Here is a 23,891-nt window from a genome sequence, read left to right on the forward strand (position 1 = left end):
TCCCATTGGTTTATTCTCTGGTTGACCAGTCCAACACTGCTGGGCACTTCAAGGCCAAAATGCCCCTATTATGACCTACTAATGGTTGCAATTCACTTATTGGAATGGGCTAACTTGTTCACATGACATAGATTCTCCTCTAATGTGTTGTATGCTGAAGAAATAGCCTCATTAGGAAATAGTGCAGCTAGGGAATGACAATCCTAGGTAGAATCTATACTAGGGGGGATTAGTTTCATCCACCTGTCAGAGCTCCTATGAATAATGAATGCAGGCTGTATTCTGCAGCAGATGTAGGCAGGTTGTGTAGTTGGCCTCATGCAATGAGCTATAAACATGGATCTGTCAGTCTTGCCAAATAACAACCACCCGGACAAATTTCTTCGTTTGGATGTGAACAGTTTACTGACAAATGCTGCTGCTTTACATGCAAGACAATGGCGCAACAAAGTTTATCTACAGGTGAGTGCAATGGGAAATGAACATAATGCTGGTCATATATAAAGGCATCAGTGGAAGGAAAGGTCATAATTCAGCCTTTAAAGACAAAGCATAGCTATATACATATGCATGAGACCTATTTGGGACATTGTATGTTCTTTTATTTATATGCATTACACATGTTGCGACATTTTCAGCTACAAGTGAGTAATACCGTATATTGTAGGAAATATTCCAACATACTCCTTATACATCATGAGATGTTCTTATACTTACGCTGCATGGCTGAGATATTTTTTGACATTACAAAAAAGACTTAATGTAATAAAAATACAAGTTATCATTACTGAGAATGATGTCTCATACGTTCTTTTTAAAATAGGATAGTGATATGATGTCATCAATGTTCTACTGCAAGATTTGTAAAGACTAGAGATGAGCGAACGTACTCGTCCGAGCTTGATGCTCGGGCGAATATTAGGGTGTTCGGGATGTTCGTTATTCGTAACGAACACCACACGATGTTCGTCTATATGCGCTCAATGGGGCCGGCGGCAGCAGCGCCAACCCCATTGAGAACATATAGAAGACAAATCCTTCTTCTCTGCCACAGCTGTAACAGCTGTGACAGAGAAGAACGATGTTTGCCCATTGAATTCAATGGAACCGGCAATACAGCCGACTCCACTGAATGCAATGGGCTGCCGGCGATCGCGGGATGAATTGTCGGAAAGGGGTTAAATATATAAGCCCTTTCCTGCAATTCATCCAGAAATGTGTAAAAATAAAAAATATATATATACTCACCTGGTGCCGGCAGATGGAGTTCAGCGCGGCAGGCTGCAGTTCTCCTGAACTGCTCTGAACAGCTGTGAGTAGTATTCAGCAGCCGGGGATTTAAAATCCCCGCCTGCTGAATAAGATGCCTCTGAATGGTCACAGCCTGACCAATCAGAGGCCAGCCCTCACTCACACCCATTCATGAATTCATGAATGGGTGAGTGAGGGCTGCCTCTGATTGGTCAGGCTGTGACCATTCAGAGGCATCTTATTCAGCAGGCGGGGATTTTAAATCCCCGGCTGCTGAATATTACTCACAGCTGTTCAGAGCAGTTCAGGAGAACTGCAGCCTGCCGCGCTGAACTCCATCTGCCCGCACCAGGTGAGTATATATATATTTTTTATTTTTACACATTTCTGGATGAATTGCAGGAAAGGGCTTATATATTTAACCCCTTTCCGACAATTCATCCCGCGATCGCCGGCAGCCCATTGCATTCAGTGGAGTCGGCTGTATTGAGGGCTCCATTGAATTCAATGGGCTAACATCGTTCTTCTCTGGCACAGCTGTTACAGCTGTGGCAGAGGAGAACTTGCTGTGTCGTTCCCATCATTTTCTTGAATTGCCAAGATTTTCACACATGAAAACCTTAGCGAGCATCGGCGAAATACAAAAATGTTCCGGTCGCCCATTGACTTCAATGGGGTTCGTTATTCGAAACGAACACCCGAACATCGCGGGAAGTTCGTTTCGAATAACGCGAACCCGAACATTTTGGTGTTCGCTCATCTTTAGTAAAGACGTTTCAGCAAGTGCAATGTACTATTGCATGAACTAGAGAGAATAAAATGACTGAATAGTTGTATTATGTACATTATGATCCTTGTTTGGAGCTTTTTATGTACATTCTTGGTCCTTTCATAATGCAAAGTACCAGACAGTATAAAGTATAATTCCAAATATTTCAATCGTCACACTTTTTCAGTTAGTTCAGGGCAACTTTTTGCAGCACAACTTTATAATTGTGACTGTTGAGTGAGAGCTGCAGCTCTTGGAGGGCCCTCATTTTAATGCAACTCACTGTGTTCCCTGTTCAGCAGTTGATAGTTAAAACTAAAAGGTCGTGCTACGGTAAATATGTAGCCTTTGTGCAATATTTGCATGTGCATAATAAGCAGTGAATAGAACCCATTGATTTCAATGGGTTTGTTCACATCAGCGTATTTTTTCTTAAGATGTGTGACCGTGTAGAGAAATACATGACAAGTCCTATTTTGGTGTGTAGTACGCATCATAGAAGCCCATCATAGAAGTCAATGGTCATGCGTAAAATACGAAGGAAAACTGCATATTTGCTGTGTATTTATACACCAAATGAACACAATTTTGTGCGCTTTTACACTGCAAATACGCAGTGTTTTGCACACACAAAAATATGCTGGAGCGGGCTGAATATGCCGGCGTAAGTACATTTTGGACATGTGAATACATATTGTATTTATGAGGCCTGTAAAGCATTTACGCCCGTGTGAATGAGCCTTCAGTTTTGCTGGATAAATGGAAATTGCAGTTTAGTTGTCAGGACAGTGTCCGGGATATGGAGGTCCCTGAGATATCCCGCAACCCCTGTCCCTGCCTACTTGCCCCCCTGGGCTAACCCCCAGGGCGACAACTGGGCGGCGGTCCCTACCCTCACTAGGGAAGCGGGACACGGGAAGACAAACAGACACTAAGACAACAAACGGTAGAATGGTCAGGCAATCCGGGTCGGCAACAGGAGGGTACGCAGTACAGAGGGGAAGGCAAAACGTAGTCAAGTCCAGAAGCAGAAGTCAGAAAAGCCGGGGTCACAAACAGGAGTCAAAACAATACGCGGGTGCAGCTAGAAGACCAAACTAACACTGGCAAGGGCTGAAAGGAAAACACACATATTTAAATGCTGTCAGCGCTCCCGCCCCAGAAGCTGATTGGGGCGGGGAGCCTGACAGCAGCAGGGCTGATCAGGGAGGTGCTGGGGACACGCCCCCAGTCTTGCTGCACAGACAGTTACTAGGGAAGCCAGCCTGGTAGTCAAGTGACTAGAGAAGCACCTGCTGCCTCCCTAGCAACCCGGCGGCGACCAGTCTTACAGCGGCCCGGGGAGATCACAAGAACCGGGGCTCCCCTATGCCGCACTCCTGTAACCTGGGTGGCAGGACCGGTGGTGTGGGCACGGCGGCCCCGAGAGTTGCAGGTTCTGACAGTACCCCCCCTTCTACGGGGGGACACCGGACCCCCATGGCCAGGAGCTGGCTTAAGCGGGAAAGCCCTGTGGAATGACTGGACAAGGCGTGGCGCATGAACATCCCTGGCAGGGACCCATGTGCTGTCCTCAGGGCCAAATCCTCTCCAGTGGACCAGGTACTGCAGCACACCTCTAACCCGTCGGGCATCAACAAGCCTTTCTACTTCATACTCCAGTTCCCCCTGTACCAGAGAAGGAGGGGGCGGGTTCTGGGTGGGTAGAACTGGAGTCACATACTTCTTAAGCAAGCTTTTGTGAAAAACCTTGTGGACCTTCCAGGAGTCAGGAAGTGACAACTTATATGACACCGGGTTGATAACCTACGAAACAGTAAATGGGCCAATGAACCGAGGAGCAAGTTTCAGGGAGGGAACCTTAAGTCTCAGATTCTTGGATGACAATAAAACTTGCTCCCCGACCACAAAAGGTGCAGAGATAGTACATCTTTTATTTGAGTATTTACGCAGTTTCTCTTGGGAACCCTGAAGGTTCTTACGAACCTGGGCCCAAACTGTGCACAGTTCCTCAGAGGATATGTCAGCGGCCGGATTCTTCGAGACAAAAGGAGTAGAAAGCGAGAACCGGGGATGGAACCCGTAGTTACAAAAAAAAGGTGACAATTGGGTCGACGAGTTAACATGGTTGTTAATAGCAAATTCGGCGAGAGGTAAGTAGTTGGCCCACTGATACTGATTATCAGAGACAAAAAGTCGCAGGTACTGGATAAGTTCTTGATTCATCCGTTCCGTTTGTCCGTTACTCTCGGGATGGAAAGCAGAGGAAAAAGACAAATTAACATTTAGATTTTTACAGAAAGCTCGCCAGAAGCGAGCGACGAACTGAACCCCTCTATCTGACACAATATCCTCGGGGATTCCATGTAGCCGAACAATCTCCTTGATGAACATTTCAGACAGAAGTTTGGCGTTAGGCAACTTGCAAAGCGGAACAAAATGTGACATTTTAGAAAAACGGTCAACTATTACCCAAATGACCGTATTCCCCAGCGAGGATGGCAGATCAGTAATAAAATCCATGGACAAATGGGACCATGGCCTGGACGGAATGGGCAAGGGAAGAAGAGGACCCTCAGGACGTCTCCTGAGATTCTTCCCCCTTGCGCAAACCGGGCACGTGGACACAAATAACCGTATATCCTTGGCCATATGCGGCCACCAATAGAGTCTGGATACTAACTCTAGAGTACCCCTGATGCCGGGGTGTCCAGCTAGGACTGAAGCATGTGTCTCCTCTAACACTTTCAATCTCAGTGACAACGGGACAAATAATTTGCCTTCCGGAAGGGCTTCAGGAGCTGATTGTTGAGCGGCGTGTATGAGAGGTGAAAGGTCGGAGGAGACAGCAGCGAGGACCACCCCAGGGGAGAGAATGCTCTCAGGTTCAGACTCGGAAGGTTCCGGAGAACCAAAACTCCTAGACAGGGCATCAGCCTTGACATTCTTAGAACCGGGTCCATAGGTAACAACAAAATTGAACCGAGAGAAAAACAAGGCCCAGCGGGCTTGCCGGGCATTTAACCTCTTAGCGGAATCTAAATAGGTGAGGTTTTTATGGTCTGTGAGTACCGTGATCTGGTGACGAGCTCCTTCCAAAAAATGCCTCCACTCTTCGAAAGCCCACTTAATAGCCAGCAATTCCCGGTTGCCTATATCGTAGTTCTGTTCAGTGGAAGAGAACTTTCTAGAAAAATAGGCACACGGTCTAAGGTTAGTGAGTGTGGAGGGACCTTGGGACAGTACCGCTCCCACACCAAACTCTGAGGCATCTACCTCCACCACAAAAGGGCAGGACAGATCCGGTTGTACTAGGACGGGCGCAGAAGAGAACGCCGCCTTTAGGGTATCGAAGGCCCTAAGAGCCTCAGAAGACCAGGTACTCACATCTGCTCCCTTTCTGGTGAGGTCCGTTAGAGGTTTAGCCACCACGGAGAAGTCTTTAATGAACTTGCGATAGTAGTTGGCGAAGCCGAGGAAGCGTTGAAGGGCTTTCAAGGAACCTGGCTGGGCCCACTCCGTGATGGCTTTCACCTTCCCAGGATCCATCTGGAAGTCGCATGGCGTGATGATATACCCTAAGAATGATATCTTTGTACCCCGAAAACACATTTCTCGAGTTTAGCAAACAGCTTGTTATGTCTGAGTCGAGCTAGCACGGTCTGAACATGAGTATGGTGACTCGGCAAATCGGTGGAAAAAAATCAGAATGTCGTCTAGATATACAACAACGAACACCCCCATGATATCCTGAAACACTGAATTCATGTACCCCTGAAAAATGGCGGGGGCGTTACACAATCCAAAAGGCATAACTAGGTATTCAAAATGACCGAGGGGCGTATTGAAGGCGGTTTTTCACTCATCCCCCTCCCGAATGCAAATGAGGTTGTATGCTCCCCTGAGATCAAGTTTAGAAAACCATTTGGCACCAGCGACCTGGTTGAGGAGGTCAGGAATGAGTGGAAGAGCATACTGGTTTCTGACTGTGATCTTATTTAGCTCTCTATAGTCAATACAGGGCCGGAGACCCCCATCCTTTTTCTCGACGAAGAAAAACCCGGCACCCACCGGGGATTCTGAGGGCCGGATGTGCCCCTTGGCCAAGCTGTCCTGGATATAGTCCCTCATGGATTCTCTCTCTGGAACCGTAACATTATAAATGCGGCCCTTAGGAAGTTTGGCCCCAGGAATCAAATCGATTTTACAGTCCCATTCCCTATGAGGGGGCAGAGCTTCAGATAATTGCTTGGAGAACACGTCTGAAAACTCGGAGAGGTAATCTGGTAGGGGAATCCCCTCGCAGGTGGAGATTCCCACCTCCACTGGACAAAGGTGGTTGGCACAGTGGGGACCCCACTCTACCAGTTCCAACGTGTCCCAATTTACTACCGGGTTGTGCTCCCGGAGCCAGGGGAGACCTAGGACGACGTCCACAGACAGATCTCTCATCACCAGAAATGTGCAGGTTTCAACGTGTAGGGCTCCTATAGTAAACCTTACTTCAGGGGTAACCAGATTAACAACCCCTGCTTGCAATGGAGTGGAGTCCACTCCTAAGACAAAAATCGGAGTCTCTAAACGTAGCAAAACCCTGGACAGATGAGCAACGAAATTAAAATTAACAAAATTAGCAGCAGCCCCAGAATCAACGAAGGCTTGCCCAGTACGGTGGAAAGAATGGAATTCTAGGGTGCAGGGCAATAACATTTTGGACAATACAGGGAGTACCTTGGCTCCTAGACAGTCCTCCCGACAACTGCCTAGGAGCGGAAGTTTTCCTGCCATGGCTTCTTAGCGCAGGTTGCAATGCGGTGACCCGGCTCCCTACAGTAGAAGCAGAGATTCTTCTTCAGGCGATATTCCCGTCGTTGCTTGGGGTTCATGGCTCCCAGCTCCATGGGCTCGGTGGTGGGAGGTGAGAAAGTCCGGTCAGTAGAAGAAGTGAGCGTGGGGAGTGGAGTGGTCCGAGCGGCGTGTCTGGCCCTCAAACGTCGGTCGGCCCGAATAGCAAGCGTCATGGCTTGCTCCAGGGTTCTCGGCTCTGGGTGGGCCACGAGTAGGTCCTTAAGACCCTCAGACAGACCGGTTAAAAATAGGTCTTTTAGGGCGGCATCATTCCACCCGGATTCCGTACAATGTTGGCGGAATTGGGAACAGTAGTCCTCCGCCATCTTGCAACCCTGGCGCAGGGCCAGAAGCTTGGAGACTGCGTAGCCAGCCTGGTCGGGTTCGTCATAAATTTGACCCAAGGCGGAAAAAAAGGCGTCAAGGGATAGTCGGGCGGGAGAGCCAGCTGGTAACGAGAAAGCCCAATTTTGGGGCTCTCCCCTCAGGCGGGTAATTACAATTCCCACTTTCTGGTATTCAGTACCAGAGGAGTGGGGTCGGAGATCAAAGTAGAGCTTGCAGCTCTCTAAATGCAAAGAACTGACCTCTCTCTCCGGAGAAGCAATCCGGAAGCGTGGCTCGGGGTTCTGACATTGTTCCTGGAGCGAAAGGGGGCTGCATGGGACCTGCAGCCGCCACTTGTTCCTGTAGCTGCATGCGGGCGGTTAGGTCCTGGACAAGGTTTGTAAGGACCTGGACCTGGTTCGCTAAAGCAGCCACGGCCTCCATCGAGGGATTCAAAGTTGCCGGGCGGATGCACGGGTCTGACCTGCCTTTGGCCAGTGTTACTGTCAGGACAGTGTCCGGGATATGGGGGTCCCTGAGATATCCCGCAACCCCTGTCCCTGCCTACTTGCCCCCCTGGGCTAACTACCAGGGCGACAACTGGGCGGCGGTCCCTACCCTCACTAGGGAAGCGGGACACGGGAAGACAAACAGACACTGAAGACAAACAAACGGTAGAATGGTCAGGCGATCCGGGTCGGCAACAGGAGGGTACGCAGTACAGAGGGGAAGGCAAAACATAGTCAAGTCCAGAAGCAGAAGTCAGAAAAGCCGGGGTCACAAACAGGAGTCAAAACAATACGCGGGTGCAGCTGGAAGACCAAACTAACACTGGCAAGGGCTGAAAGGAAAACACACATATTTAAATGCTGTCAGCGCTCCCGCCCCAGAAGCTGATTGGGGCGGAGAGCCTGACAGCAGCAGGGCTGATCAGGGAGGTGCTGGGGACACGCCCCCAGTCTTGCTGCACAGACAGTTACTAGGGAAGCCAGCCTGGTAGTCAAGTGACTAGAGAAGCACCTGCTGCCTCCCTAGCAACCCGGCGGCGACCAGTCTTACAGCGGCCTGGGGAGATCACAAGAACCGGGGCTCCCCTATGCCGCACTCCTGTAACCCGGGTGGCAGGACCAGTGGTGTGGGCACGGCGGCCCCGAGAGTTGCAGGTTCTGACATTAGTGTTTCCAAATGTAAAATAATGCACTTGGGAAGAAGAAACCCTTGACTGAGTATCATATTGGCTGTTCTGTGTTATCCAGGACTTCAGAAGAGAAGAATTTAGGGATTTTGATTTCTGTGAACTTTAAAATGAGTCCACAGTGCGGTCAGGCAGCAAAGAAAGCAAGTATAATGCTCGGCTGTATAACTGGAGGTATAAACAGTTGAAAGAGGGTGATTGTGATCCCGCTGTATAGAGCTCTAGTGAGACCACATCTGGAATATTGCGTTTAGTTCTGGAGACTTCATCTACAGAAAGGCAATAAAAAAATAGAACGAGTCCAAAAATAAAAATGGGCTACAAAAATGGTGGAAGATCTCGGGAACAAAACTTATCAGGAAAGATTTAACTTAATTTGTGCAGCCTGGAGGAAAGAAGGGAGAGGGGGGCATGATCAAAAGTTTTATATATATTAAAGGTATAAATAAGAAACACTAGAACAAGGGGGCACAATCTGAGTTTAGTTGGGGAAGATCAGAAGCAATGTCAGAAAATAGTACCATATATACTCGAGTATAAGCCTAGTTTTTCAGCACATTTTTTATGCTGAAAATGCCCCCCTCTGCTTATACTTGAGTGAGTTAAAAAAAAAAAAACAACAAACCTGCAATACTCACCTGTGTCTGTGTCCCCGACGTGATGGTCTCATCGGTGGTGCGACAAGCTGCTTGAGACTTCTCTCTGCTGGCATCTCCCTGCTTAGCTTTGAATTCCCCTGCCATCAGCACTATGTAGGTAAGCTCTGTGATTAGATCGAGCGCCAGCCAATCACAGCCGACGCGCGATCATTCACAGCCATTAAGTGGATGACATCACTAAATGTCTGTGATTGGTTTATCGAGCGCCGTCTGTGATTGGCTGGCGCTCGATCCAATTACAGCGCTTACTTACACAGCGCTGACGGCGGGGGAATTCAAAGCCGAGCAGGGAGATGACAGCGGGGAAAATTCTCAAGCAGCTTGCCGCACTGCCGGGGAGATCATCGCACAGGGGACACAGACGCCGTCTGGGAAGTGAGTATTGCATTTTTTCTTTACCTAGTATATACTCGAGTATAGCTAGGCTTATACTCGAGTCAATAAGTTTTACCAGTTTTTGTTGTAAAACTTAGTGACTCAGCTTATACTCGGGTTGGCTAATACTCAAGTATATACGGTATTTTACTAAAAGAGTAGCAAATGCTTTGAACAAACTTCCAGCAGACATAGTTAAAAAATCAACAATAAATGAGCTCAAGCTGCCTAGAAAAAGCATAGGTCTATCCTAAGGGAGAAATACAAATAGTATAAGGGAAGACTAGATGGACCATGTGGTTTTTTCCTGCATTCAATTTCCTATGCTCGCGTCTTTATAAACCTACCACAGTATAATCTATATATTGATATGGTTGCATAAACACAAATAAAAGCAGCCCAATTACAACACCTTTTAAACCATACCCTATTGTTTTGCCAGGACATATAACCGATGTACTGTAATTTATTTATATTATAACAGCGAGACACAAGCAATGTCAAAAAGCCGGCACAGTCGTCCAAGACGGTCAGTCCAGCAATACTTGACAAAACACTTGTCGATCACTTCACTCCAGAGATACTGAAATCTACAATTAAAAGCAACCCGCTGTACATGAATTTAGCAAAGGAAGAGAAGATCGAAACCAAGAAAAAGCAGCCAGCATGGACCGTTCAGGATTATGACAGTCAGTCACCAAATCCAAGGCTCTCTATTTATTTGAAGGTATGTTTTTAGAGACTGTGCTAGATCACCGAAATATATAATCTGTGAAAGGTTTAGAGTTTTACCATTCAGACATGTTGTGCTAAGTTATAAAGTTATCCCCTATCCACAAGATAGTGGATAACTTTATCAAAGGTGGTGGTCCAACCAGTGGGAGTGCTCAACCTCAGGAGCTCCCATTGAAATGAATGGAGAATGTGCATTGTGCAACCTCTGATCTATTCATACAGGGACCTTTGGAATCCCCATTGTTGGTATGGGTGGGGGTCCCAGCAGTAGACAGCGGATGACTTTATATCTATGTACTACCCCTCCAAAGACTTGTCTGGTTACGAAAACTGCTTTCCCTGTTAATACAGGAGTAAGTACCCCATTTAAGATTAGCCAGAGCACAGAGCAACTACAGAAAATTTCTGTCACTCTGGGGGACTTGACGTGTCTGTGGGACAGCCCATTAACTTTCATTTTCCCTGTGATGGAGTTGCAGAGGAATTAGACACTTGCTGCTGAATTCCTACACAGGTTGCAGCTGTTCTTTAGGGTCCCCGCAGTGACGCACTGTGAACAAATTGCATAGATTTCTATTTATCTGCATTGAATTTTTTTGAGCATGCATTATATGGTTTTCAATAAAGATATATGTATATACATATATTTAATTTAGATCCCTTGTCTTAATTGGCACAATTCAATAATGAGAAATGTAAAGGGGTATTTCAGAGATAGGATGTTTTTTTTAAGTTTTCACCCATCCATTGAATGGGTGAAAACAGATAGATTAACGGGGTTCTTGCAGCTAGTCTCATTTGCCCGTTCCTCCTCACTGCGAGCTCAATGCCACTCGTGGATGCGCAATGCTTCTCCATTCATTATCAATGGGACTGCTGGAGATAGCTGAGTACAAACTGCTGGGCTATTTCTGTCACTGCATTCAAATAAGTTGAGTGTTGGCTGCATTCAACGACATCACTTTGGATGGGGGAAGCCACTTGTAAGTGAAGAGGAATGGGAAAGCATGACCCCTTATTTTTGGGATCAATGGGGGTTCCAGCAGTCAAACCACCACTAATCTATCATTTTTTAACCATTTAGGGTGGCTTCACACAAGCGTGTTTTTGTGCGTACATACGTGCACAAAAACACACGTCTATTAGCCCCAATGGATTCTCTACAGTGTGTTCACATGTCCGTTCTTTACAAGCATGTGCCTGCAAAGATAGGACATGTGTGCACCATAGTGAACGCGTGCATCGTTGTCAATGGAGCCACTGCTGCTGCCGGAAGCTCCATTGAAGACAATGGTCTGCCGACACCCCTGAATTGTTTTTCATGGAAGGGCTTTACATATAAGCCCTTTCCTGAAAAACAACAATTTTAGTGTAAAAATTTTTTTTAAAATGTTACTTGTCCACCGCTGCTGTGTCCCCCGCGGGGATAAAGAATACATCTGCTGCATGCTGAGCCCCGACAGCTGAAGGAAGGTGAGTATCTATTTTTTTACATTACTTTAACTGGCTTTTCAGGGAAGGGCTTATATTTAAAGCCCTTCTCTGAAATCCAATGACAGGATGCTGGCAGCAGGATCCTCTACCGCAGCTGTCATGTGTGACAGCTGCGGTACCGATTGAAGAATTCCTTTGCTGCATCTGTCATAGATGTGGCAAGTGCAGCAGCAGGGAATTCTTTTCACTAGCCGGGATGAAGGAAACATCTGCCCCATGCGGTAGATGTTTTCTTCATCCCGAGGGGGTCACGGCAGCGGCGGACAGGTAAGTTTTTGTTTTTTTTTACACTAAAATTAGTGTTTTTCAGGGAAGAGCTTATATGTAAAGCCTTTCCATGAAAAACAATTCAGGGGTGGCGGCAGACCATTGTCTTCAATAGAGCCGCCGGCAGCAGCCACGGCTCCATTGAAAACAATGCATGCAGCTACATACAAGCGTGTCTTTGCTCGTATAGAGGTGCTCACATATGTACACAACTATGTACACACAAAAACACGCTCGTGTGAAGCCACCCTTAGTGAGTGGATAAAAACTTGAAAAAAATGTCCCATCTCCGGAATAACCCTTTAATTTATCCCTTTGATGTTTTCACTGTGCTTCACCATATAACATACCTGAGGACCTGTTCACACTCTGTTTCCCCTTAAGTTTATGGTTTACGTTTAAACGTGTATAGAACATAAAAACCAATGTTTGATTCCATCACAAAGGATGATTAAAGGGGTTGTCCCGAGGCAGCAAGTGGGTCTATACACTTCTGTATGGCCATAATAATGCACTTTGTAATGTACATTGTGCATTAATTATGAGCCATACAGAAGTTATAAAAAGTTTTATACTTACCTGCTCCGTTGCTAGCGTCCTCGTCTCCATGGAGCCGACTAATTTTTGGCCTCCGATGGCCAAATTAGCCGCGCTTGCGCAGTCCGGGTCTTCTGCAGTCTTCTATGGGGCTCCGTGTAGCTCCGTGTAGCTCCGCCCCGTCACGTGCCGATTCCAGCCAATCAGGAGGCTGGAATCGGCAGTGGACCGCACAGAAGAGCTGCGGTCCACGGAGGAAGAGGCCATCTTCAGCGGTGAGTAGAGAAGTCACCGGAGCGCGGGGATTAAGGTAAGCGCTCCGGTGAGCTTTCTTTACCTCCCTGCATCGGGGTTGTCTCGCGCCGAACGGGGGGGGGGTTGAAAAAAAAAAAAACCCGTTTCGGCGCGGGACAACCCCTTTAATAGAGATGAGCGAGCACCAAAATGCTCGGGTGCTCGTTACTCGGGACGAAATTATCGCGATGCTCGAGGGTTCGTTTCGAGTAACGAACCCCATTGAAGTCAATGGGCGACCCGAGCATTTTTGTATATCGCCGATGCTCGCTAAGGTTTTCATTTGTGAAAATCTGGGCAATTCAAGAAAGTGATGGGAACGACACAGCAACGGATAGGGCAGGCGAGGGGCTACATGTTGGGCTGCATCTCAAGTTCCCAGGTCCCACTATTAAGCCACAATAGCGGCAAGAGTGCCCCCCCCCCTCCCAACAACTTTTACTTCTGAAAAGCCCTCATTAGCAATGCATACCTTAGCTAAGCACCACACTACCTCCAACAAAGCACAATCACTGCCTGCATGACACTCCGCTGCCACTTCTCCTGGGTTACATGCTGCCCAACCCCCCCCCCCCCGCACGACCCAGTGTCCACAGCGCACACCAAAGTGTCCCTGCGCAGCCTTCAGCTGCACTCATGCCACACCACCCTCATGTCTTTTTATAAGTGCGTCTGCCATGAGGAGGAACCGCAGGCACACACTGCAGAGGGTTGGCACGGCTAGGCAGCGACCCTCTTTTAAAGGGGCGGGGCGATAGCCCACAATGCTGTACAGAAGCAATGAGAAATCCAATCCTGTGCCACCTCCATCAGGAGCTGCACACGTGGGCATAGCAATGGGGAACCTATGTGCCACACACTATTCATTCTGTCAAGGTGTCTGGATGCCCCAGTCAGACCGCGTTTTTTTATAAATAGTCACAGGCAGGTACAACTCCACAATGGGAATTCCGTGTGCACCCACAGCATGGGTGGCTCCCTGGAACCCACCGGCTGTACATAAATGTATCCCATTGCAGTGCCCATCACAGCTGAGGTAACGTCCGCTTAAATGCAGGTGGGCTTCGGCCCACACTGCATGCCCCAGTCAGACTGGGGTTCTTTAGAAGTAGACACATGCAGTTACAACTCCCTGTGGACCCACAGTAGGGGTGGCTCCCTGGAACCCACCGGCGGTACATAAATATATCCCATTGCAGTGCCCAACACAGCTGATGTAACATCAGCTTTAATGCAGGTGGGCAAAAAATTAATTGGATTACACCGTAGGCGAGGGCCCAAAAAAATTGGTGTACCAACAGTACTAATGTACGTCAGAAAAATTGCCCATGCCCAACCAAGAGGGCAGGTGAAACCCATTAATTGCTTTGGTTAATGTGGCTTAATTTGTAACTAGGCCTGGAGGCAGCCCAGTTAAAATAAAAATTGGTTCAGGTGAAAGTTTCAACGCTTTAATGAGCATTGAAACGTATAAAAATTGTTTACAAAAATTATATGACTGAGCCTAGTGGGCCTAAGAAAAATTGCCTGTTCGGCGTGATTACGTCAGGTTTCAGGAGGAGGAGCAGGAGGAGGAGGATGAATATTAGACACAGATTGATGAAGCTAAAAGGTCCCCGTTTTTGATGGTGATAGAGAACAATGCTTCCATCCGCGGGTGCAGCCTACGTATTGTTTAGGTATCACTGCTGTCCGCTGGTGGAGAAGAGAAGTCTGGGGAAATCCAGGCTTTGTTCATCTTGATGAGTGTAAGCCTGTCGGCACTGTCGGTTGACAGGCGGGTACGCTTATCTGTGATAAATCCCCCAGCCGCACTAAACACCCTCTCTGACAAGACGCTAGCCGCAGGACAAGCAAGCACCTCCAGGGCATACAGCGCGAGTTCAGGCCACGTGTCCAGCTTCGACACCCAGTAGTTGTAGGGGGCAGAGGCGTCACGGAGGACGGTCGTGCGATCGGCTACGTATTCCCTCACTATCCTTTTACAGTGCTCCCGCAGACTCAGCCTTGACTGGGGAGCGGTGACACAGTCTTGCTGGGGAGCCAGAAAGCTGTCAAAGGCCTTAGAGAGTGTTTCCCTGCCTGTGCTGTACATGCTGCCTGATCTCTGTGCCTCCCCTGCTACCTGGCCCTCGGAACTGCGCCTTCGGCCACTAGCGCTGTCGGATGGGAATTTTACCATCAGTTTGTCCGCCAGGGTCCTGTGGTATAGCATCACTCTCGAACCCCTTTCCTCTTCGGGTATGAGAGTGGAAAGGTTCTCCTTATACCGTGGGTCGAGCAGTGTGTACATCCAGTAATCCGTAGTGGCCAGAATGCGTGTAACGCGAGGGTCACGAGAAAGGCATCCTAACATGAAGTCAGCCATGTGTGCCAGGGTACCTGTACGCAACACATGGGTGTCCTCACTAGGAAGATTACTTTCAGGATCCTCCTTCTCAGGCCATACATGCTGAAAGGATGACAGGCAAGCAGCATGGGTACCCTCAGCAGTGGGCCAAGCTGTCTCTTCCCCCTCCTCCTCATCCTCCTCATGCTCCTCCTCCTCCTCAACGCGCTGAGATATAGACAGGAGGGTGCTCGGACTATCCAGCGACATACTGTCTTCCCCCGCCTCTGTTTCCGAGCGCAAAGCGTCTGCCTTTATGCTTTGCAGGGAACTTCTCAAGAGGCATAGCAGAGGAATGGTGACGCTAATGATTGCAGCATCGCCGCTCACCATCTGGGTAGACTCCTCAGAGTTTCCAAGAACCTGGCAGATGTCTGCCAACCAGGCCCACTCTTCTGTAAAGAATTGAGGAGGCTGACTCCCACTGCGCCGCCCATGTTGGAGTTGGTATTCCACTATAGCTCTACACTGCTCATAGAGCCTGGCCAACATGTGGAGCATAGAGTTCCACCGTGTGGGCACGTCGCACAGCAGTCGGTGCACTGGCAGATTAAACCGATGTTGCAGGGTGCGCAGGGTGGCAGCGTCCGTGTGGAACTCGCGGAAATGTGCGCAGAGCCGTCGCACCTTTCCGAGCAGGTCTGACAAGCGTGGGTAGCTTTTCAGAAAGCGCTGAACCACCAAATTAAAGACGTGGGCCAGGCATGGCACGTGCGTGAGGCTGCCGAGCTGCAGAGCCGCCACCAGGTTACGGCCGTTGTCACACACGACCATGCCCGGTTGGAGGCTCAGCGGCGCAAGCCAGTGGTCGGTCTGCTCTGTCAGACCCTGCAGCAGTTCGTGGGCCATGTGCCTCTTATCTCCTAAGCTGAGTAGTTTCAGCACGGCCTGCTGACGCTTGCCCACCGCTGTGCTGCCACGCCGCGCGACACCGACTGCTGCCGACGTGCTGCTGCTGACACATCTTGATTGCGAGACAGAGGTTGCGGAGGAGGAGGAGGGTGGTTTAGTGGAGGAAGCATACACTGCCGCAGATACCACCACCGAGCTGGGGCCCGCAATTTTGGGGGTGGGTAGGACGTGAGCGGTCCCAGGCTCTGACTCTGTCCCAGCCTCCACTAAATTCACCCAATGTGCCGTCAGGGAGATATAGTGGCCCTGTGCTTGTCCACATGTCTGTTGTTAAGTGGACCTTGGGAGTAACCGCGTTGGTGAGGTCGCGTACAATGTTGCGGGAGACGTGGTCATGCAGGGCTGGGACGGCACATCGGAATAAGTAGTGGCGACTGGGAACTGAGTAGCGCGGGGCCGCCGCCGTCATCATACTTTTGAAAGCCTCCGTTTCCACAACCCTATACGGCAGCATCTCCAGGCTGATAAATTTGGCTATGTGCACGTTTAACGCTTGAGCGTGCGGGTGCGTGGCGGTGTACTTGCGCTTGCGCTCCAACACTTGCGCTAATGACGGCTGGATGGTGCGCTGACAGACATTGCTGGATGGGGCCGAGGACAGCGGAGGTGAGGGTGTGGGTGTAGGCTAGGAGATGGTAGTGCCTGTGTCCTGAGAGGGGGGTTGGATCTCAGTGGCAGGTTGGGGCACAGGGGGAGAGGCAGCGGTGCAAACCGGAGGCGGTGAACGGCCTTCGTCCCACCTTGTGGGGTGCTTGGCCATCATATGTCTGCGCATGCTGGTGGTGGTGAGGCTGGTGGTGGTGGCTCCCCGGCTGATCTTGGCGCGACACAGGTTGCACACCACTGTTCGTCGGTCGTCTGCACTCTCAGTGAAAAACTGCCAGACCTTTGAGCACTTCGGCCTCTGCAGGGTGGCATGGCGCGAGGGGGCGCTTTGGGAAACAGTTGGTGGATTATTCGGTCTGGCCCTGCCTCTACCCCTGGACACTGCACTGCCTCTTGCAACCTGCCCTGCTGCTACCCTTGCCTCCCGCTCTGAAGACCTGTCCTCAGTAGGCATAGCAAACCAGGTGGGGTCAGTCACCTCATCGTCCTGCTGCTCTTCCTCCGAATCCTCTGTGCGCTCCTCCCTTGGACTTACTGCCCTTACTACTACCTCACTGATAGACAACTGTGTCTCATCGTCATCGTCCTCCTCACCCACTGAAAGGTCTTGAGACAGTTGCCGGAAGTCCCCAGCCTCATCCCCCGGACCCCGGGAACTTTCCAAAGGTTGGGCATCGGTCACGACAAACTCCTCCAGTGGGAGAGGATTCGGAACCCTTGCTGCCCATTCTGGGCAGGGGCCCGGGAACAGTTCCTGGGAGTCTGCCTGCTCCTCAGAATGTGTCATTGTAATGGAGTGAGGAGGCTGGGAGGAAGGAGGAGCAGCAGCCAGAGGATTCAGAGTTGCAGCAGTGGACGGCGCAGAACTCTGGGTGTTCGATAGATTGCTGGATGCACTTTCTGCCATCCACGACAGGACCTGCTCACACTGCTCATTTTCTAATAAAGGTCTACCGCGTGGACCCATTAATTGTGAGATGAATGTGGGGACGCCAGAAACATACCTCTCTCCTAATCCCGCAGCAGTCGGCTGCGATACACCTAGATCAGGAGCTCGGCCTATGCCCACACCCTGACTTGGGCCTCCGCGTCCTCGCCCGCGCCCACGTCCTCTAGGCCTACCCCTACCCCTCAGTATGGTGTATTACCAGTAGTGCAGAAACAGAACGCTGTAATTAAATGTGCCGCTTATTGGCCTGTGGTTAGAGGCTGACTTCGCTTACGGAACGCACAGCAGAGCCAGGAAATAATTTTGCGCAAGCCTGCTGTAACACTTAGCTGGCTGCGTATGAATTAGGACAACTACCCCCAGCACAGACCCAGTACACTGAGGACAGTCACAGGCAGCCCAAATAGATTTTTTTTCCCAAATGTTTTTGGAAAGGCCCACTGCCTATATACACTGTATATGTCTTCTCTCTCTGCGTCACCACTACTGGCCCTGGAGTATGTAAAATAACTGCAGACTGTTGCACTGTGGACTGGAATACAGCGGTGATGTAACAGCCAACACAGAGCCAGGAAAAGATTTTGCGCAAACCTGCTGTAACACTTAGCTGGCTGCATATGAATTAGGACAACTACCCCCAGCACAGACCCAGTACACTGAGGACAGTCACAGGCAGCCCAAATAGATTTTTTTTCCCAAATGTTTTTGGAAAGGCCCACTGCCTATATTCAATAACTATGTCTTCTGTCCCTGCCTCACCACCACTACTGGCCCTGGACTATGTATAATTACTGCAGGGCGCAATGCTCTGCACGGCCGATATACAAAAAAAAAAAAAAGTGCAACACTGCAAAAAGCAGCCTCCACACTACTGCACACGGTTAGATGTGGCCCTAAGAAGGACCGTTGGGGTTCTTGAAGCCTAAAATACTCCTAACACTCTCCCTATAGCAACTCCAGCAAGACAGCACTTTCCCTGATCTCTGTCAGAACGCATCTGTGGCGAGCTGCGGGAGGGGCCGATTTATATACTCGGGTGACACCTGATCTCGCCAGCCACTCACTGCAGAGGGGTGGTATAGAGCTTGAACGTCGCAGGGGGAAGTTGTAATGCCTTCCCTGTCTTTCTATTGGCCAGAAAAGCGCGCTAACGTCTCAGAGATGAAAGTGAAAGTAACTCGAACATCGCGTGGTGCTCGCCTCTAGTAACGAGCATCTCGAACACGCTAATACTCAAACGAGTATCAAGCTCGGACGAGTACGTTCACTCATCTCTAATGATTAACTGATCCCTAATGCTTAAAGCACACCCACATTTTCAGATAACCTTTAAGAAGCGTCTGTGTGTGTACATGAGGAATAATACTTGTTTTCTGGTCATTGTATGACTTGTATCCTACATTATTCACCAGTTTTTCCCTTCAAACTCTATCTCTAATTTTCCATTTTTTCCTAAGCTGGTGTGTGAAGACTGCTGCTCTGATGGCTCCATATACTGCACACACAAAGTGTATAGCATTAGAGTATATGTACACGGGCTTCTTTCCATCCAATTTGATGCTCGTTTGAGTAACGAGCACCATCGAGTACGCTAATACTTGAACAAGCATCAAGCTCGGCAGAGTATGTTCGCTCAACTCTAGTCACTTACAATTAGCTTCAGCGGCCATGAGTGTGTGTGAGTTTCTCTCCTTCTGAAGGAGATTCCTCCTCCCTCTCACGCTAAAGACAAAAAATACCAAAAACCGAGGTGCTTCACATGTGAAAAAGATATAATCCAAAATCAACATTCTTATGGCACACATTAAATCAAGTGCACACCAAAATGTCATAACAAATCACGGTTTATTAGAAAAGACATTACATTAGTAAAAACATTTAAAAACAAGACAAACATATATGGAGCCAAATCATAAATGGTTCCAACCCGGCATTTGCCAAAAATATAGTGAAAAAAATCATAAAAGTATTATTATAACATAGAGTCCAGTAAAAAAATTGTCCCATTTCATACATAGATAAATAAATAATAACTAATCTATGAACCAAATAGACCACATATGAGCCCTGCTGCTGTGAAACATCATAACAAGAATACATACTTCAGCTGTTTCAAACCTTCTTGAAAAGGATGAGTGTATTTCCTATAAAACCAATGGTATACAGGAAGGTCCCCTTAGTCTTGAGAAAGAGCATCTACTGCAGCTAAGATGTACATAATAAGGAATATTATATACCTTGCTATAAACCACAAAGAATATTAGAAGTTACTTTGGACTTTTATGAAATAGACCTAAGCTTTAGTGACTTAAAATACACTCATTGTCATAAAAAAAAATCAAGCCCATAGAAGGTATCCTTTGCTGCAAAACTCGTCATGCAGTTACATTACATGTAAATGATTAGAGTTGTGGTGTGATTAGATGAACGGTCTTGTCACCTGAGACTCTAAACATGGTTCCACACTTGGCCTATAAAACGGCTCTCAGAGGCTACTTGAGTATAAAGGAACTCTTCTTCTGCTTGTGTAGAGCTTGTTGACCACTAAACGCCTCTATGATCCAATCAAAGAGATTTCACTCAGTTAACAGAGTTTGAGAGGGGCGCATTATTGGAATGTGAGAAGCTGGATGGTCATATCGCCGAATTGCCCACCACCAATGCCATCTTAACAGCATTATAGGTTCCCAGGCAAAACAATGTACTGTGGCCCCTACAACAATTACTCACAGGAATAACAATGTAATTGTCGATAAAATTAAACATATATTTATTTTATTGGCACTTCTAACAAAATCTGTATTGAAACATTAAAAACATGCTGTGCAGCAACAACTAATCAACATGATTAAGGGGTTATTCACCTGGAAATAGATATTATATGGGGATGCAGCAGGCATGGGATGATGTCGAGAAAAACTCATGAGGACGAGCGAGTTAGTAATCGGTGACCTAGACCAGAGAACCAGAAGTCTAAGTCTCTAGAGTCCATTTTCCTCTTGCACTGTAGACATCTCTTAGTGCCAGGCTACTTTACACTAGAGAGTAACGAGACGATGTACTGCACTTCACAAGATGATCCACACATCCATTTGGTGGGAAATTTCTCTTTTTATTATAAAAATTATGGATAAATTCAATAGGAATTATGGGTAATTTGAAAGTGAAACAGAAAGTGACAAAATTAAAGTCTTCACACATGGCATAAACACATTGGGGCCAAGTTCATATCTGTCCACACAACATTATCATATATGATAGAAGATCCACTGCTGGTGGGGCCCCCTGGCAAGCACCCATCAGGCCCATACATTATTTCCCAAAAAAAGAGTTGCACAAGCAGCACTCACTGATTACCCACAGGGCGGGGTCGAGCAGTTCAAAGCCACAAAAAAGGGAACCTGGACTATAGTTCCAAGATAGCCCATAAGAGACACATAGTCTGCGTCAGCACAACGATGCAGTAGAAAAGTAAAAAACTTTTATTCCTCCATTTCAAAGCATAGCTGCATGGAATAAAAGTTTTTTACTTTTCTACTGCATTGTTGTGCTGCTGCAGACTATGTGTCTCTTAAGGCCCATGCATTAAGATGGCACTGCCCACCACCTGGGCTGTTCTGACCAGACTATAAGAGGTTTTGGGACCTGTGGATGTGTAAGAGCACACACACAAACCAGGCTCTGAATGCCCTCGACAGACCACCAGTAGAGATAATCAGGATCATCTGATTGCCCGATAAGCATGATCAGCTCCAACTGTTTTATTGTTCACCATCCACAAACAGCTGGCACCATCATAATAGGCCTGTATTTCTGTCAGAAACATTTCCAGGAGCTTATCTGAAGGAGATTTGGTCTCACAGTGCCTATTACATATACTTCCTTCGACACCCACCCACTGTTGTGTCCGTTTGCAGTGGTGTCATGAATGATGAAACTGAGCTGCTATGGAGTGGAACTGGGTTATTTTAAGTAATGAATCAAGGTTTAGTTTTGGCACTGACGATAGGTGTCTTTGTGTCTGGAGACCTAAAGGTGAGCCCATCAATCCTACCTTTGCTGTGGAGCAGAATGCTGACGCCACTGCTGGTGTGATGGTCTGGAGGTCCATCGCATATGACAGTCAGTCCCCCCCTAGTAGTGGTATGAGGGACAATGACAGCTCAGCGATATGTTCAGGACATCCTGCACCCACAGTTGTCTCTTAAGGCAGGGCTTCCAAGAGGCATTTTCTGGCAGGATAATGCTTGGCCACATACATAACAAGGATGTCACAGGAATGTCTCCACAACATTTCCACACTTCCATGTCCTAACTGGTTGCCAGATTTATTGCCAATTGAACATGTATGGGACCATTTGGGACACAAACTTGACATGCCTATAAGTTTGCTTGATCTAGAGGCTCAGTTAGTGCAGATATAAACCGATATGCTACAGGATACCCTACAGAACCTGTATGCCTCCATTCCCGCCCGTATCACATCTTGCATCCAAACTAGAGGCACACCAACAGGGTACTATAGCCTCCATGTCCGCCCATATCACATCTTGTACCCAAGTTAGAGGCGCCCAACAGGGTACTAGAGCCTCCATGCCAGCCCGTATCACATCTTGTATCCAAACTAGAGGCGGTACAACAGGCTACTAGAGCCTCCATGCCCACGCGTATCACATATTGTATCTAAGCTAGAGGCGGTACAATAGAGCACTAGAGCCTCCCTTCTAGTGTTCAGTTCTTTGCAATAAATCATCCTTTTGCTCTGATATTGTAATCACTTACTTATATCAACGTTACTATCACACAGATAAAGTTTTATTCAATACTGACAGCTCCTTCTATGTGCTTGATTTTTTTGGCAATGGGTGTAATTTTATCATTTTCATTATTTTATATTATTATTATTTGAAAAAGCAAACAAATCGGTTCATAAATACCAATAGTCCAAATACTGTTATTTCAAATCTACAAAAGTAATGTTATAATTTTTACAGGAGAATCCCAATGATTTACATTACTGGCTGGAAGACATTTATACACCAGGCTATGACTCTCTACTCAAGAAGAAGGAGAAGGAAGAGAAGAACTCCAAATACTGTAAACTATTTGCATTTTTGGTGCTCATAGTTTGCATTCTCATTGCCATAGTGATGGTTCTTGTTTTATTTACTTAAAAGTCTTATGTTCATTGATATTTTACCACATTTTTATAAAACTGAAAAAAAAATTCACAAATTAATTTAACATACAGCAGGTAGTGTTTTTACAATAATAAAATAGAATGTCATCATCTGCTGAATGTGCTTTGTACATTATGTGGAATAGTATGCTTCACGCCAAAGTGTCAAACTATTCATTCTTCGAAGCTTATGTGACTGCTATATATAACAATTTTGAATAAAACTGCAATTAAGTCATTTTTTTCCAGTTATAACTCATGGGCGGCATACTATATCAACTGTTTAAGTACTACCCATTTCTAAGTCCACTGGCACATTACTGCAAACCATGAGCAAAAGAATGTAAGTTTCCTACAGGGATTCTAAAATAATACCAAGTAGGAAGGGGCCACAATTACTGTCATTTATTTGATTTTGAAATATAATTTTAATTAAAGGGGTTGTCCCGAGGCAGCAAGTGGGTCTATACACTTCTGTATGGCCATAATAATGCACTTTGTAATATACATTGTGCATTAATTATGAGCCATACAGAAGTTATAAAAAGTTTTTTACTTACCTGCTCCGTTGTTAGCGTCCTCGTCTCCATGGAGCCGACTAATTTTTGGCCTCCGATGGCCAAATTAGCCGCGCTTGCGCAGTCCGGGTCTTCTGTGTTCTTCTATGGAGCCGCTCGTGACAGAGAGCGGCTCCGTGTAGCTCCGCCCCGTCACGTGCCGATTCCAGCCAATCAGGAGGCTGGAATCGGCAGTGGACCGCACAGAAGAGCTGCGGTCCACGAAGCAAGAGGTTCCCGGCGGCCATCTTCACAGGTAAGTATAGAAGTCACCGGAGCGCGGGGATCAAGGTAAGCGCTCCGGTAAGCTGTCTGTACGTCCCTGCATCGGGGTTGTCTCGCGCCGAACGGGGGGGGGGGTTGAAAAAAAAAAAAACCCGTTTCGGCGCGGGACAACCCCTTTAAGCAAATAAATACAAAGTAGTAGAGTCAATATGCTGGAAATCAGTATTAGCAGGGCTTATGACGTTTTTAAAAGTTTTTCTTAATATTTTCTTTATATTAAGAGGCCTTGAATGGGGTTTGTCTGTCTCATGGAAACAGCCCCT

The 23,891-nt window shown here is 47.5% G+C and overlaps 1 protein-coding gene across 1 annotated transcript; it reads left to right on the forward strand.

The window, feature by feature from the left end:
* Nucleotides 1–336: 336 nt before the first annotated feature.
* Nucleotides 337–22,781, forward strand: MINAR2 (membrane integral NOTCH2 associated receptor 2). The gene is made up of 3 exons (XM_066604901.1): nt 337–462; nt 9,909–10,151; nt 22,602–22,781. Exons 1-3 carry the CDS (start codon nt 337–339, stop codon nt 22,779–22,781), a joined length of 549 nt encoding a protein of 182 aa, XP_066460998.1.
* Nucleotides 22,782–23,891: the final 1,110 nt, after the last annotated feature.

Source organism: Eleutherodactylus coqui, chromosome 5, assembly GCF_035609145.1.
Source record: "Eleutherodactylus coqui strain aEleCoq1 chromosome 5, aEleCoq1.hap1, whole genome shotgun sequence".
NCBI classification, from domain to species: Eukaryota; Metazoa; Chordata; class Amphibia; order Anura; family Eleutherodactylidae; genus Eleutherodactylus; species Eleutherodactylus coqui.